Below are 16,655 nucleotides of genomic sequence, written 5' to 3'. Positions count from 1 at the left end.
GTTCACGGGGTTCGTTCAAGGTCGCAACGTTTGCTAAACGTTTGCCAGATGTTCGACAAATATTTTAATGGTTTTACAACATTTTTGCAACAAAACATTAAAACTGTTGGAAAACATCTGGTGAGAGTTTAAAAGAATATTGCGACCTTGAACGAACACCGAGAAATGAACATTCACTACCTTTGCAAACTTTTGCCCCTCATTGAGATACGGCCTTCATTTTCAGTCAACAGCAATTGGCAAAATGGCCGCCCCCCTGAAATTGAAAAAAAAACTGGTGGATTTTGCAGCTTAATTCATATTTCACAAGCACAATATTAATTATGTTAATAGTGGCCTCATAGAACATAGCCTCAAATCTTGTTTCACTGGAGATGTGTTACGACTTGGATAATATTACCACATACATTTTTTTTAACAGGTAACTAGTAACTTTATCTGAATATATTCTTAAAGTACCCCTCCCAATCCTGCTTGTAAAATATGCAAATACTTTGAAATAGCCAAATCTACTGAACTCACCTTACTAGGCCCTAAGCTTTTTGGTCTCCTGACATCCTTTGAAAGTAAATAGCCTACTTTTTTTTTTTTTTACCCCAAAGGCTGCGTTACAGATTTATTATTTTTTTAATTCCTTTTTTTCCTTTCGGACACAATATTACAGGTTACATCGATCACATAATATCATTTGCAACATTGACATTTTAAAGAAGGGCTGACGGTAGAAGTCATGGCTTATTAGTAACCCGTCCCCATTGATTCTTACTATACGCATCAGTCATATATATTGATTATGATAGTCATTGATTGATATCCTTATCAATCCCAGACTTAAGTCTTCATACTCCTCGCTCAGTTCATCTTGAATAATGTCTGTGTGTAAGTTGCAGCTAGTAACAATCATTTGGAATTGGTTAATCGGTTCCCGGACGCCACCAACAGGCCCACCCAACCAGGCGAGCAGCCAAGGCGTGCGCATGCTCATTCACCAGTAGCTTCTTCGCTGACCTTGGATCAGCTTTCACACGTTGTGGCTTCCAGAAGAGTAGATGGGCTTGCATTCTGCCCATTGCGTCCACAGCAATGTTCTCTCCATTCTGGTCAGTTCAGCCACCACCGTTGCCAGCATCCGATGATGCTTAGATCTTGATACTCCTGAGCGCTCACCAAGGCCAGCCCACCCGGCGGAGTAGCCCCCGCTAACCGCATCCCGGAACCATGTTCACCAACCCAATTGTAACTATTTGCAGCAGATACATTGCAGCCACAATACAACGTTATCGCGACAGCCTTGCATGTTACAACAAATGTCCAAACAGAAATAGAGCCAGACAATGTTTACATTCTTACAGGAACAGCAATACATGTTATCAATGCAGGTGTATTAACAAGAGTTAACCTTGGCATTGTCAGCAAATAATGATATGCTCAATTTACATGATTCAAATCATGACAGCTCCTGTTTTGGGTTAATTAGTAATATGTTACAATAATTTAATTTGGGTAAAACATAATCCACAATTTAATGATGTGAGTTACTGACAGCAGTAATTGTCTCTCAAACTACGCCAATTCTTCCACTCTTTTCACGATCCGTATTTTCTTCTGAGAAGATGAGTCTTCTTTTGTTTGGATGAAGATCCGACAGTCTTTTGTCCATGTGTTCTTGATAAATCCATTCTTTCTCAATTGTCGCGCTCTTCTGGCAATGTCAGCATTTCGTTTTGTGAGATTTTCATTGATGTAGACATGTTTACCTTTAAGCGTGTAGCTATCTCTCAAAAGAGCAATCTTTTTCTTCCTGTCAACAAACCTGATCAGAACTGCCGGTGGTCGTGTCCCCCCCAGTTGGAAGCCAAAAGCACATCTGAATGTGCGCTGGATCCACAATTAATCCCAAATCTCTGAGTTGAGTTGTCACTTGCTGTTCAACAGTCTCGTTCGCTGAAGCTTGGTCAGAATCAACTGCATTTGTGCTGGCCGCAGCTCTCGCCTGAGGGCCGCAGCGCGGTTTAATCTGGATACCTGTAACTATCACATTGTTGATTCGAAGATTCTGTTCCAAATCATTTACTTTTTGTACCAAGGTGACAATGCGTTGATCTTTTTCTTGTCTCTTTCTTCAACTGCTGAATTTCCTGCAGAAGTGGCTCAATGCTCTTTTTCATTTCAAGTATTTCGGTGACCATTTCTTTGAGTTTTGCAAGAAGATTTTATCTCCTCTATTTCGTCAGCTCTTTTTCCGCCAGGCATATTGAAACAATGTAGTTAAAAATCTCAATGTCAACAAAATAATTAGAAGTCACGGGCGAGTGCAGGAGCAAGTACAGATGCGTCCTTCCTCGACAGATGCGTCCTTGATTATGAGTGCATATTGGATATGCTGGACTGAAGATATTAAAGAGTTAAAGTAAACATCAGTTAGTGTTATTTATTTTCCTCACCCAGTGAGTTAATAAGAGAACTGATAAGAAATTGGATTGATAGGCAATATTGATAATCAACTTCAATGGAATTGCTAAATTGTATGTCTGATAGCTATTTTCTGGACCAGTAAGAGTGCTATTTCTGCAGCTGCAGATTGTTTCTGGTCTCAAAAGTCCCTCCGCTGTGGAACTGAAGCATAAGGAGTATTTTGAATTGGATCTGCCTGGAAAATGCTCTCAAAGGGCCTTCTTAGATTTATATGATAGCATGTGGTCTTCATTATGTTCTGAAAAGCCTGTTAACTTTCCCTGGGTCCAGATCAATAGCAATAACTACACCTACAAAAAACAACAACAAAACTCAGTGCCAATAGGTAGCTGAGGAATGTTGCACCCATCCATTCATCCATCCATCCATCTTCTACCGCTTATTCCGAGGTCGGGTTGCGGGGGCAGGAGCTTTAGCAGGGAAGCCCAGACTTCCCTCTCCCCAGCCACTTCAACCAGCTCCTCCAGCGGGATCCCAATGCGTTCCCAGGCCAGCTGAGAGACTTAGTCTCTCCAGCGTGTCTCGGGCCGTTCCCGGGGCCTCCCGTCGGTGGGACATGCCGGAACACCTCTCCAGGAAGAACATCATGATGTGGGTGCGACCGGGTGTGCCACCAAGTGTTCAGACGGAGACACTGCAGTTTGTGTGGAGACCGGTTAAATGGAAGCTACTCGTTGACAAGCTCACTGTTGTATTGAATTTAAATATTTGCACTTGCCTTGAGAAAAAACTTGTACAACCACATGTTTTGAATGTGACTTTTATGGCCACTAGATATTTTTATTTTATTTTATTTCCGTATTATTTTTTAAAATTAATTTTCTTGTGTATTGTACAGGGCGTCTGGACACCAGTAAAAATACAAATGGCCCTAGAAATTTGATCAATAAATGTGATGAAATCAACACATTAATATATAATATGCAATGTTTTAGGGTTATGTTTTACTAATTATGAATTACTTTATCTCTTATAGGAATCATTACATTATTTATTATTACAGCTATCTTTTTCTTTTTCTTTTTTTGCCAAGTGGTGGTGTGCTTGCGGTGATGAAGTGACGAGTTATGGTGATGTGCTGTGTTGTCGACATTTTCAAAAACTGTTTGTTCAATCATTGACATTGCATCGTCAAAGAAAGTAAGTGATTTTCAACACTCAAAATAGGTGATCATTTGTAAAATAAATTAATAAAAAATACACACACGTGGGGACGATTGACAGTATTGATTTTTGAAAAAATATTAAATTGACCGAATTCTGATGTGAGGTATCGGCCCAAGGCTAGCGATATACAGGGCCAGTACTGGTTATGGCAGGGCTACCACCCTAAAAGGCTTAACGTAGAACCCTGCATTAGCTAAAGCATTATAGCAGTGCCGGAGACTTGATTGCAATGTTGAAACTTTTTTCTTTTTTTTTTCTGAGAGAAATTTTGCCGTAGTGGAAGTGGCTCTGCAATAAGTGAAGCAAAGCAAAGCCTCTCTCTCCTGTGTGCACAAATGAAACGCCGTGTACACCCCGGCAGTGAAACGCTAGTGAGTAAAGTGAGGCGAAACGCTCCCTTCACTGTTGGTGTGAATGTAGCATTATAATTAGGTGACTCAGTGTGTCCACTACCGCGTACCGGACCTTTCAAGTTTTTGTTTCCACCGAGCTTCTGCAGTTAGTCAGAGTGTGGACAAAATTGTTTCTGTAAAATGGGTAAATGTCAGTTTAACAAGAATTGGCTTGAAAGTACCAAGTTTTCCAGCAGGTTGGAAGAGGTAGCAGGCAAAAGGCACTCGGCTCGTTGCAAAGTATGCAAAACAAAATATAAAGTGGGGGACTTTGGGCATGAAGGCCCTCAAGTTACACGCAAAAGCCGAAAAGCACCACGTTGCTATGACTTGAAGTTGGTCTAAAAAAAAATTCTGAATGGTTAAAAAGGTCTAAAAAACGCTTTAAAATTTAACTTTGTCATTCCTGCCAGAACCCTATTATATTCGTATTCTTCATGGGCAACGTCACTCTTTGGCGTCGGAAGTCTATCATCGTAGTATTCAAAAGATGATAATGGTTTCATTCAGCATTAAACTCTTTTTTTTTTTTAATCCATTAAGGTCTGAAGCACCTGACAAAACATACTTCTAAAACCTATGGGTTACTTAGTATCACCCCCTAAAACCTTGTTTACCTGTAAATTCAACATGCCTACTAAATAATTGATATTTTAGCCCCTAAAACAAAGAGAAATATAATTCCCAAAAACATTTAAGAACTTGGCTTACACACATTTTTTTAATAAACAAACCTCACACAAAGATATCTAATAAAACAAAATGTGTTAATAATGGACCTTTCACACTTTCTTTTTTGTTTGAATTATTTTTCTATATATATTTTTTTAATTTTATTTTTATTGTTTTGTTTTATTTCCTTGTGTGAAGTTTGATGATTGAAAAAAAATATATATATATAACAATGTGTGAACCCCATACCGATAAATAGCCCAATAAAAGTTTTCATCTCTTGCGTCGTCATGTGAGACCACTAGATGCGTTTCCATTACCCTCAGTTTTGCTGAAGAGGCAAGTTGCACAAAAGCAAGCTGGTAATGGAAACACATGATTTTCGAAAAAACTCTCAAATATCGCCAAAAAGATTTTACGCTCTCATGAGGTGGTTTTTGAGACGTGTCGAAATAGAAGTATTTTGCAAAAGTGTAATGGAAACACTTTTTGTGCATTCCCTGTAGTCATGTGCCCACCCGCACGGTCACGGAGTAAAGCAGTACAGGGCCACTCGCTTTTGTGTCGAAGCTGCCTCCCAAGCACAAAGCGATTTAGCTACAGAGCCAAGGCCGCCGTTCAATGCACGCTCCATATCGTTGCGCGAGAAATGGCTGTTCACCCCAGGTAACGAGCAATCAAGCGACATACGGCACACGTCGACGCCGGGCGACCGTCTTTCATAAACATCATGAGTATCTCCTACAGAACTACGAGATCTCGTGGGACGGGACATTACGAGAATTGCGCCTCTGAAGCGTAACGCTCTTCAATGGAAACACCTACAAGTCGAAATTGTACTTTATCGAAATGGTACAATATCACTTAAAAAAAAAAAGAAAAACTGTAACGGAAATGCAGCTACTGACATTTTTGCCCTAGCCAGTGTGTGTTGGCTCGGGTCACCGTAATTATTGGTTTCAATACCAAGGTGTACAAAGAGTTTTTCAGTAAAAATGTAACGACAGTGTAGCATCTAAGTAGTAAGAGTAAACCGGCCATTTCAGAAACATCAGAGGATTCTGTGGCTATAAGCTATTAAATGTGCAGACTGAACTGAGGACATAATCATTTAATTTCTCCGAAGTTATCATGACAATTTGGGTAAACTTAACCTCATTGCCTTGTAATCTTTGAGTAAGCAATTTATTTGGCATTTATCGGGCATTTCTGTATGCTGTAGCCGTGCAATGTGGTCCTACCGACATCATCATCACAACAATTTGTTGTGATTCTCAGTCTCGTTTTATAAAATTATGTACAGTTGAGAGAATTATTACACTTATTTTGAGGAATCCCAGCCCATGCCAACGTCAAATTACAACATGTTTGCACAAACCAAGCAGTTCAGAAAATGGATGGCTGTTTACATAAGGTTCACAATGGCATCAATGCATTGCATTTTCACTAAAATGTTTGCCTGTACATCAATCTTGTATTGTTCATTAGCTGCTCATAATGTTGCATTCATATTTCAAGACAGTCTACACTTAGCTGGTTATTTGAAAACGACAGTGTTCACCCCCACTTCATTTGTCTTGCACCATTTACAGGAAAACATGTTTCCTCAATACAGGCCCTCGAGGAACTGAAACATTTCTCAGTCAATGCAATGTAAAACGTATCCCTTGAGGACTTTTCTCGCCCCCTTTTAAATTCCCACCTCAATGTGTCCCTCAGTCGCATGACATAACTCTGCTTCAGTCACATCTCCACAACTTCCTGTAAAAGTGGAAAATGAGAGTAATGTGAGTCACAGCTCAACAATGATTTGGACTGAAGCAAGATTTTCTTGTATCTCTGAGCTACTCTTGTTTTAAATCCTTAGTCTGTGTTGTAAATGGCTTTTGAAGACAAAAAAGAAAAAAAAAAGAAAGTAATTTTACGTGAATGTGAAAACATTTTAACAATGGGAGACAGACAGACAGACAGAATTCTGGGAAGCCCCACTGCTTTAATAAACACCAGCAAATTTTCCTTCTGGTGGATAGCTTGCCTCAAGTATTTCTCGTGCTATAAGATTATATTGCCTCTTCATGAATCTAGTTAGATAGGATCAGCAACAAAACTCCCAAGCCCTCCTTTCCTTCCGCTCCCACCCCTAAGTGCCTCACATTTGCAGTTCATGACTGTGACTGTAATGTCTTCAGTCAAGCAGCCAGATTTGTGTTTAACTGGAATTCTGCCCAGGAACAAAGCAAAATTAATGTGGGGTGTTTTTGCATCGTGCATTAAAATTAGCATTGGATGTGAGACCATCAGAGAAACTTCTCAATTTTGCACATTTCACCCTTTTTTTTAGATTTTATATTAGGTTGGGGGAGATGCCATATGCATTAAATCAAGGTGATGTCTGATGAGGCGACTGCTGCCCAGACCCGTAATATTGACACATTAGGTTATTTGAGGGGAAGGTTTCGCTTCTCTACTGCAGCTGCATAGAGAGAAAAAACACAAGTAAAAAGCAAACCACATTTAACATAAACCAGATGTCCTAAATCCAATTTTGGGATTGGCAATCAGATTACCACATAAATTTAAATGATCTCATCTGTTTACTTATTTTTTCTGTACTGTTACATCAGCATTTAACTCACCCATCCTTTATTTTCTCCTCCTAGAGCAATCTTTGTTTTTATTGATTTTAAACTTTTTTTTTTTAAGAATTCTCTACTTTTGCAGCAATCGTAAATTGTGGTTAGTTTCATCCATCTAACACCCCCCCCCCCCCCCCACACACACACACACACACACACACTTTATAGGCCTGTCGGGCTGCCAGGCTAGCAATCAACGATATACTCTAGAGAATAAAGGAGGAGTATTTAAACCTACACCACACTCCATATTTGAATCTGAATGTAGCTATATTTATCTGCTTCCCAATAGTGGCCCCTTCTGCTTGATTAAAGTGAGGAGAAGATTTAACACTCGCTGGTTGACTGGCTGAATGATGGAGCACATAGCATCATCTTTTTCTTTGTGTGTAGCTGTTGTACGGGTGCTTGTTAGAAAATTTGAATAACTTGAATACTTACCATTTCTATAAATTGTCTTCTTTATTTATTTTTGATCTTCTGAATGTTTGTTGTTGTTTTTCCTCTTTCTTCCATAACGACTGTATGTTGAAAGTAGCACCAAGAATAACGAGAACAAGGTTTTGCAAAACGTGACATCAGTAAATCGGGGACCCGCATTATAGATTGTTATATAAAATTATATTGTAAGTACAGAGGAAAAAAATGCTTTTGAAGGGTGATTTTGGAGCTGCATATAGATGCATGTTATTTAAAAGTTTTTATGGTAACATTAATTCATGAGCAATGGCTGCCACAGCCTCCTTTCATTATTGTCACACCACGTAAATGTCAGTGGATATGTTAAATGGTAAATATATCTAAAAGGTCATCAAAAAGATGATCTTGAATCCAAGCTATCAGCCATATCAGCTTCCATATTTGTTCCCATAGATATTAAGAATGTAACACAAATTGATTTTTGTTCCTTGCCCAAGCCTGAAATATGATGCTCATTGGACAATAAAAAGGTTTGTAGCCAATCCCATTCACCTTATTGATTATCTCTCCCTTTCCATCTCTATTCTCTTCAGATCTTCTTAATGGAGCCCAGGAGAAGTGTGAGCTGCCGCCTTTGGATGGATTTCCTCACTGTGAGAGCAAACTCATGGTAAATTAAGTGCACACACAAAACAAGCACTGCTTGTTTACCCCATCACTGTGAATGTATCGTTAGGCGAATTATATTTAAAAAAAAATAATAATTATCTGAAGAAAATGTAACTTGATAGTCCAAATCATGTTCAGTAGACCTTCACTTATTTTTTGTTTAGTTTTTTTTATTTTATTTTTAATTTAACCCATTGGGGTCAATCACAGGGGACACACACAGATGTACACTATACTTTGCGCTGCACACCACACACAGAACCAGGCCAGACAAGTGCAGGCAAGCAAGGAGCGATTCAGAATGAAAGAGGTGGGCAAAAAGTGGAGCACCACTTGATCTGTGGTGGTGGGCACGATCAATGTTACCTGGAGAATAGCTAGCGAGCAGACTATTTTTGCCAACAACTTTTGGCAACATTTTTAATTTTGTCCATAGTAATGTTTGAAGCCATGTTCTACAACACAAAACCCAGGTCCTTTCAGATTTAGCATTTGCCGCATACCATTGACATAAAGGGGAACTCAACCCATCGTGTTTTTGTGAATTTGTATATATTCTTTATTTAATGTTGCTTATTTAAATATATGAAGTTTTTATTTTAAAACATACTTTTAAAACACTGTATGTACACACCAATGTCGGTCGCCATGTTTCACATGTATCAGCCCTTCCTGTCCACCTTGTTTACTGACAAAAACAGACCATTAAATACAGTATTCAGCAACGACGAGGTACACATTGGTCATATCCACTTAACTAGCAAGTTGATGGCGGAAACGCTGACTTGCAACAGCCGTTCTCATCAGTTACCGGTTTAAGCGGCTAGTGGCTAACAGCTAGCTGCCTTGGCCATTCGTCCATGGCATTAGGTTGGGGAACATGGCTACTTGGGTGAACGCCGGCAAGCTGCGAGCATCCGGTAGATTCGCCACAGCCAGTGGAATGGGCAAATTACCTTTCAATGCAGTTTAATGAGTGAAAATGAATCTGCATATTTAGCTTTAATGCTGACAAATCACACGTGTGTGTGTGGTTTTTTTTTTTAACAAACGTTGAACACTTTCTCCCCAGCTACGATAATCGTGACATAATTTCACCAGTTTGGGTCTCCAATTGATGACGTTTTCTGCCAAAATGGCGCTGCTCAATAGTTGCTAAATTATTCCATTTAATTCTTGTGCCACAAATGCTATATTAATCAGTTTCAGCCTGGTTTAGTGGTGTCATATACATTATTTTTGCAAAGGCATTTTTGAATGTATTTGGCCTTGAAAGTGGTTTTGTTGTCAACAAAATGTTTTCACTTCACAATTTTTTCTTTTCAATTTTTTACTTTTAGTGGATGAAGGAGATGTGGCGATCTGACTCTTGCTATACCAATTACGGTGTAGATGGGTCCACCTGTTCCTTCTTCATTTACCTCAGCGAGGTGAGTGCATACACTCCAAGGTTAACAGAAATGTAACTACATTTTTACACTGAGATAATGTCCACAAAACCATGATTAAAAAAAAAAGGATCCGTCTCTGCGTGTTGGCCTTTCATTCAAACGGGAATTTGCGCAAGGACAGAATGCTGTAATGGATGTCAGCAACAAATGGCTTGGTTTTGCTGTGAGCGTTGCCGCTTTGAGGAGTACAGTCAGCACCTGCAACTCATCTGCAACATTTGTTTTTGTTAGGTGGAGAACTGGTGTCCACATCTGCCTTGGCGAACAAAGCGCTTGAATGAAGACCTGGACAGGAGGGGGCAGGTATGGCAACATAGAATGTTGCGTTTGTAGCTAATTCTCATTAGCTTTGTTAATGCGGTCACCTGTCGCTTCATATGAAAAACTAATAACTTGTATGAACTTTAAAAAGGATACAAAAAGTACTAAAAGCCTTGATCAGTCCATGGAAAGATATTGTCGGTAAATGGAGAAAGTTCAGCACTTTTTCTACACTCATTCGGAGTGGCTGTCCTTTTAAAATGAATGCAAGAGCACAGAATATTCAATAAGGAAACCCTCATTTTATTTTATTTTGAGCGGGAATTAGAAATATGTTACCTCTTCTACAGTGGGACCCCCTTGCATACTCGGCTTGAAACCTATCTATGTTTTCAATTTTTTCTTTTCTTTTCTCTTTTTTTTTATATAGGAGGTTTATTGCATTTCAATGAGCGTCAATTACATGCAGTTTTTTTCAGCGTGGATGCGCTATCCTGTGTTTCTCAATCCTGGTCCTCGGGGCCCACTATCCAGCCTGTTTTCTATGTCGCCCTATTAGACATGCAGCTGATTACAATGACAGCTCATCAGCAAGCTCTGGAGAAGCCAGATAACGGTCCTCACCTGCGTTGGAATTGGGAGACATGGAAAACAGGCTGGGTAGTGGGACCCGAGGACCAGGGTTGAGAAACACTGCATTATACTGTATAGTTTTAAGTTGTAACATCACTATTCAAAGTCAAGTCAAGATAAAAGTCAACTTCATCGTCAATTTGTTCACATGTGCTGGACATACAAAGCAATCGAAATTCCGGTCCTTGCATTCTCATATGTCAGTAGACACTAACAACAACAAAACAAATACATAGTCAGCAGTAAAGAAAGTGTACAGGCACAGTATGAACAGGAGTATAAAAATAACCAGATGTCAGACTAGATTAGTTGCGCTTGCACCGGGTCTTATACTCAGGGGTGTAAATACGCGGTGCATCAGAGCACTGGAAATTGAATATTGCACTTGTGCACTTTTGCGCACTAAAGGATATAACAGGCCAGCATCAATTCAAAGTCAAGTCAGCCGCCACAAAGATTGCTTCTGAGGGATAACTCAAAATAAAAGCTAGATAAGGCATTGCTATCCGTGTACAGTATTGCTTCTTTCACTTCTATTTTGAAGTTAGAACCCTATCAACAACCATTGTGGCGGCTAGCTTAACCAATGGTACATTCGTCATGTGTTGGCCAAACGTGTGCATTAGAGCAGCGCAGCTACATCGGTTTTATCTCCATGTCATTGTACCATAGCTTACTTACATCAGTAGTGTCAAAGTATGGTCCTTGAGGGTCTGAGTCCTGAATGTTTTTGAGGTTTCCCCACATTCAACACAGCTGATTCATATTTAAGATCATCAGCAAGCTTTGCAGGAGCCTAATAATGATCCTGATCATTGAATCAGGTGTGTTGGGAGTAGAGAAACCTCGAAAACATGCAGGACTCAGGCCTTCAAGGACTGGATCTTGACACGTGGTTTACATCGTCCGTGGTGTAAAAAATAAATAAATGGTAGACAGCGGTTGGCTGCACTAGTCTCTACAGAGTCCATCCATATGATGCATCTATATTTTTAAAGTGCGCTGATATCAGCATAACTAAAGCAAAGTAGTCTCTTTCCTCCATTGAGCAGCAAATAATGTTCCAAAGAAGCTTTGAGGACCACAGTTGACATCAGCGCAGTTCATTAAATTATGAATATGAGGGCGGTGGGTTGATAAAAAAAATGAGCACCAAACAACCTCTCTTGCTCATTTGCGGACCACACCGAAAATTGTATGTGCACCCCTGATCTTGATCGTATGGTGATAAATTTCGAAATGGGACAAAAATTGGGACAATTGCGCATCCATTTCTCCATTTCTTAACATCATGAAAAAGGTTGAGCAGCTTCCATTGCCAAAGCCAGAGTGAAGGGGCCTTGGGTCAAATCCAGAATAATGATCTTATCCGTGCAGCAGTTCATTCAAATCTCACTTGGAGCATTTCTCTGGGCTGACAGGATTCTACACAGACCATGGTATATGTGGTGGTTTCACCGCTGTGGATGAATCAATATTAATCACAATATTCATCTGAATGTATCAACAGTGTTGGTGGGGACTACAATTTGACAGGCTTTTTTGGGAAGGGGGGGGGTTCAAAACCCAGATTTGAATAGGTTCAGCGGAAGTGATTTCCTGTCATTACAAGAAGGGTTGCAACTGACAATGGCTCCATATATGTACCGATCATCTTCCTTTCACACTGTCTCTCTGTCAGGTTCATTCAACGTAGAACATTTAATAAACAAACACGGAAAGAAGACAAGAGATATATATATATATTCTTATTACTCGCGAGGAGAATGAACAGAGATGTGCCGATCACAATCTCCTCCCCATTCTGACACATTCTGTTGTTTTTCCTCTTTTTATTCGGTTGACCATCACATGGACATTACTGCTTTGACGTGTTTGGGGAAATACTAATTCAGTTACAAATCAATTTTCAAGCCAAAACATTTAGCCAGACCATACACATTAGGCACCCAGTAAACAGCTGATAATGACTTATTTCAAATCAATACGGCTGAAAAATATGCACCTTTCATTCATCTCACTTTTAGATTTTAAAACATTATAAATGCATTTTTTTTCTTAAAACAGCATACAATCACGTTCATTCAACAGCGTTCCAAGAACACTAGCATTTCAACCCTGCAAATGTTTAAGGGCTAAATCGCCGTTTTTTTATTGTTCGTTTTACGCTTCAAAGTTGAAAGGGACATGTTTTTTCCCCAAGTTATATCAGTATTACTCCTGTTAGCATCGCTAGCCATGCTTCAAAACAACACTCAACAATGTGGGTATGTTGCTACGCTACAAGGAGTGTTGCATTCACAGTCTGAAACACTGTAGGAATTTCTGTAAACCTGCGAATCGAGATGCCCTCTGCATCTTTTGGAGGCAATTCAATTCAGGTGACAGACCAGAGGCTGGGCCACTCGGGGCTTGGGTCTGGGCCGCATATGGCATTTACTTTGTCACCTTACTTTACATTGCTTACTGTTAACCCATTTCAGGGAATTCTGCACCTTACATATAGTGTACATGGATGTATGTTCACACATTTTGGGTTCAATATTGTTTCACGTGTTTAGGCGGAAATCCGGACCAGTTTTGAGGAGCTATACCGTGTGATGTCTCAGCGGGAAGAGTTCCGCTGGATGATGCTGAGGATCAAACGCATGGCTGAGCCATGGGTCCGTGCTATTCGATCGCTGGCTGCCAAGCAGAACTTGACCAAACGGAGGAGAAAGAAGGTTAAGCACACTGTTCTAATCTGCTGGGGGGCCTTTCAGACATGCAAATTATTAAACTGGTGTAAAATGGGTGGTTTATACACACCACTCTTGTGGACTCTCCCTCAACTGTAAACTTGTAGGCTGCTCCAGTTTTAAGTATATATATTGAAATAAATTGCATTGGTTCGAAGGACTATGTATGGCTAAACATTTTCAGGAAAAGATTGAATTGTGATTTTACTGACAGTTATAATTTCAATTCACATATTGCATATATGGTTAAGCGATATTATATAACCATTTTATGAATGCGCACTGCAGATTGTGTAGGCATAATCTACGCATTTAATCCTAATATAGTTGTCATAGTTGGCAATCAAAGATGGTTTACTATCGCAGATCGTGCCTTGACATACCCATTTCTACCATTATAACATGCAGTTGGCCATGATCAAGCTAAATTATGCTGCCTCTAAAGTGTTATGCGTTTGGTGGTGTCATTTGGGCTGCAATGTCCTTGCCATGTGCTTGCATGCGCGGATCATGTAGCAAGACAGCGACGGAAAAAAAACGTGATGTCGTAGGTAACTAGACCCAAGAATGGCTCGGAAAATTTTATACTCTTTAGCCACATTGGCTAAGAAGTTTTATGACGCAGTGCCAGCCCTGACATTGTAGCTTTTTGTCAGAGATGACTTACTACTTGTATATTTTCTCTTTCAGGTCCTGGTGCACTTGGGTCTGCTTACAAAGGAGTCAGGCTTCAAAATAGCAGAAAATGCCTTCAGTGGTGGCCCGTTGGGTGAGTTGGTCCAGTGGAGTGATCTCATAACCACGCTGTACCTGCTTGGTCACGATGTCCGCATCTCTGCCTCCCTCGCTGAGCTCAAAGAGTAAGTACATAAAAGTACACTTATGAACAAATTTGTTTGTATCCTTCTGTTAAAAAATGTACCCCCCAGTGTCTACAAAATGAATACCATCTCTCTGTCTCCAGAATCATGCGGAGAGTGATGGGGAATAAGTCCAGTTGCCCCACTCAAGGTGACAAGGTCGTTGAGCTCATATATATTGATATTGTGGGCCTCACACAGTTTAAGAAAACGCTTGGGCCTTCATGGGTCCACTATCAGTAAGTACTTTTATATTTTACATTAAAAGAGCCTTTTAGAGCAAAGGTTCACACACACACCGCTCTCAGATACCCTTGTCAAACCATTATTTTTTTAACCAGGTTTGGGGAGTAACGGAATACATACAGTACACACAGTACCGGCGTTACGTATGCGCTGTAGTGGAGACAAAGGGTCTATTTTCTGCACACACGTCACAGAGCAAACCAAAACGCTCTTGGTATGCATATCAATTCTCGTTTTTATCCACTTGGTCAGTTGTGAACTGTCGGCGAGGTCTGTTGAGTTATGTTTGGAGTGGCATGGCACTCATCAGCTTGTACTGACTGCAGTAAATCAGGGGGCATTAAAGGCCCCTTGGTTCCTCCCGTTTGTCACCAGGTTTTGTTTCACTCTGAGATAACAAAACTACATCCGCTCCCATTGTCAGAGCCAGGCATAATCTAAGTTCCAGATGTTGTTCACTATTTTATTGCCTTGGCTATTTATGTTGCAAGAAACAATCTTCTTCTTTTCCTTTCGACTTTTTCAATAATTATTTTTTTTAAATTGTTTAAAAAAGAAAAAAAATACAGATCAGAATACCATTAGGGCACCGGATGGATAAGCAGTATTGTTAAGAGTAGTAGTATCGATAAAATCTTAACGATATCCATCCCTACCTACAGAACAGGATAGGATAAGCGGCATTGACAAATTAATAACTTACGCTTAGCTTTGGCTGCACACTAAAACTTTTTTGTCACACAACAGGTGCATGTTGAGAGTCCTGGATTCCTTTGGAACAGAACCAGAGTTCAACCATGCCCATTATGCCCAGTCCAAAGGTCACAAGACACCCTGGGGGAAGTGGAACCTCAATCCTCAGCAGTTTAACACCATGTTTCGTAAGTCGAAAGACAGCCACACACTACAAGCCTTCAACACAAGTACTTCTGATAACCATCTTTATGGCTTAATGATGGCTGCTGTGCATACAGAAATGCAAAAACAGAAGTCCACTTTTTTTCCCCGCTAAGACAGCAGGACTGATGTTTTAGAGACAGGGTGGAGAATGTCATTGGTCTTCCTCCCTACATAGTTGAGCATTTAATGACTCATCAAGTTCACTGTACTCAATCATTTAAAATTAGGTCGTTTTTATCATAAGCTCCTCAAATCAATTTGGTATTATGTGTATTCTCAGTACAATCTTTAAGGCATTTTATTTTTTAAACAATCTACAATACTTTGTAAATCTATTGCTATACTAGTCATTACATCACCATTCAGATTAAGGAAATATAACCTCATTCAAATATTCATTTACAGTCATGAATGATGAGTATTAAGGGTTTGTTATTGTTGGAAAATGGTTTTGCATGTGGCCAGTGTCTGCCTTCCAGTCAACATGTTTCTGGGTTTGAACCTCTGATTATGCCTTCCTATTGGTGTTTACATGTTCTCTGGGGTTCATGTGGCTTTTCCCCAGGCACTACAGCTTACCCAATTTTCCTAAGGCATACATTTGGTGAATTGCAGACTGTGAATGTGCATGTGAACAGGACAGGCCCTGGGCATAGGCAAACTAGGCAGTCGCCTAGGGCGCCATCTAGTGGAGGGGGCTCCAAATTGCAGGGCAAAAAAACAATATAAAATATTTTCCCCTTCTCAAAAATAAAATATGTTGTAAAACATATATATTTTATATAATAGTTTTTGGGTTTGTTTTGGTGTGGTTTATTGAACATATAAATGCAATAAAAAAAAAAAGTGAAATAAAGAAAATAAAAGTTAAAAAGGAAAATAATTATTGGTAAAGTCAAAATTTACATGTTCAAAGGGAGTAGGAAGAAGTACAAGAACTTATCTAATCCTACCGCCACTAACTTATATCATGTACAATAAGTTATTATATTTAATAATAATCATTAAAATAGAAAAGAAAGCAAATGAAAAAGAGAAAAAAACTAATAATGGAAAATAAACAGAACATGCACTTTTCTTAAAAGCACAGACATTAGTGTAAGTTATAAATCCTTATCCATTGCTTACACTAAAA

General features: G+C 39.6%; 1 protein-coding gene across 1 annotated transcript in view; it reads left to right on the top strand.

The window, feature by feature from the left end:
• mgat5 (alpha-1,6-mannosylglycoprotein 6-beta-N-acetylglucosaminyltransferase) overlaps positions 1-16,655 on the top strand; it is a 71,140-nt gene that overhangs the window by 28,721 nt on the left and 25,764 nt on the right. The window contains exons 4-10 of the mRNA XM_077550735.1: positions 8,356-8,432; positions 9,772-9,861; positions 10,114-10,185; positions 13,338-13,499; positions 14,205-14,374; positions 14,479-14,613; positions 15,368-15,501. Of these exons, the coding sequence (XP_077406861.1) occupies positions 8,356-8,432; positions 9,772-9,861; positions 10,114-10,185; positions 13,338-13,499; positions 14,205-14,374; positions 14,479-14,613; positions 15,368-15,501 (840 nt within the window). The remainder of the gene's footprint in view (positions 1-8,355; positions 8,433-9,771; positions 9,862-10,113; positions 10,186-13,337; positions 13,500-14,204; positions 14,375-14,478; positions 14,614-15,367; positions 15,502-16,655) is intronic.

Source organism: Vanacampus margaritifer, chromosome 1, assembly GCF_051991255.1.
Source record: "Vanacampus margaritifer isolate UIUO_Vmar chromosome 1, RoL_Vmar_1.0, whole genome shotgun sequence".
NCBI classification, from domain to species: domain Eukaryota; kingdom Metazoa; phylum Chordata; class Actinopteri; order Syngnathiformes; family Syngnathidae; genus Vanacampus; species Vanacampus margaritifer.
This window is presented reverse-complemented; position numbering and strand designations above follow the sequence as displayed.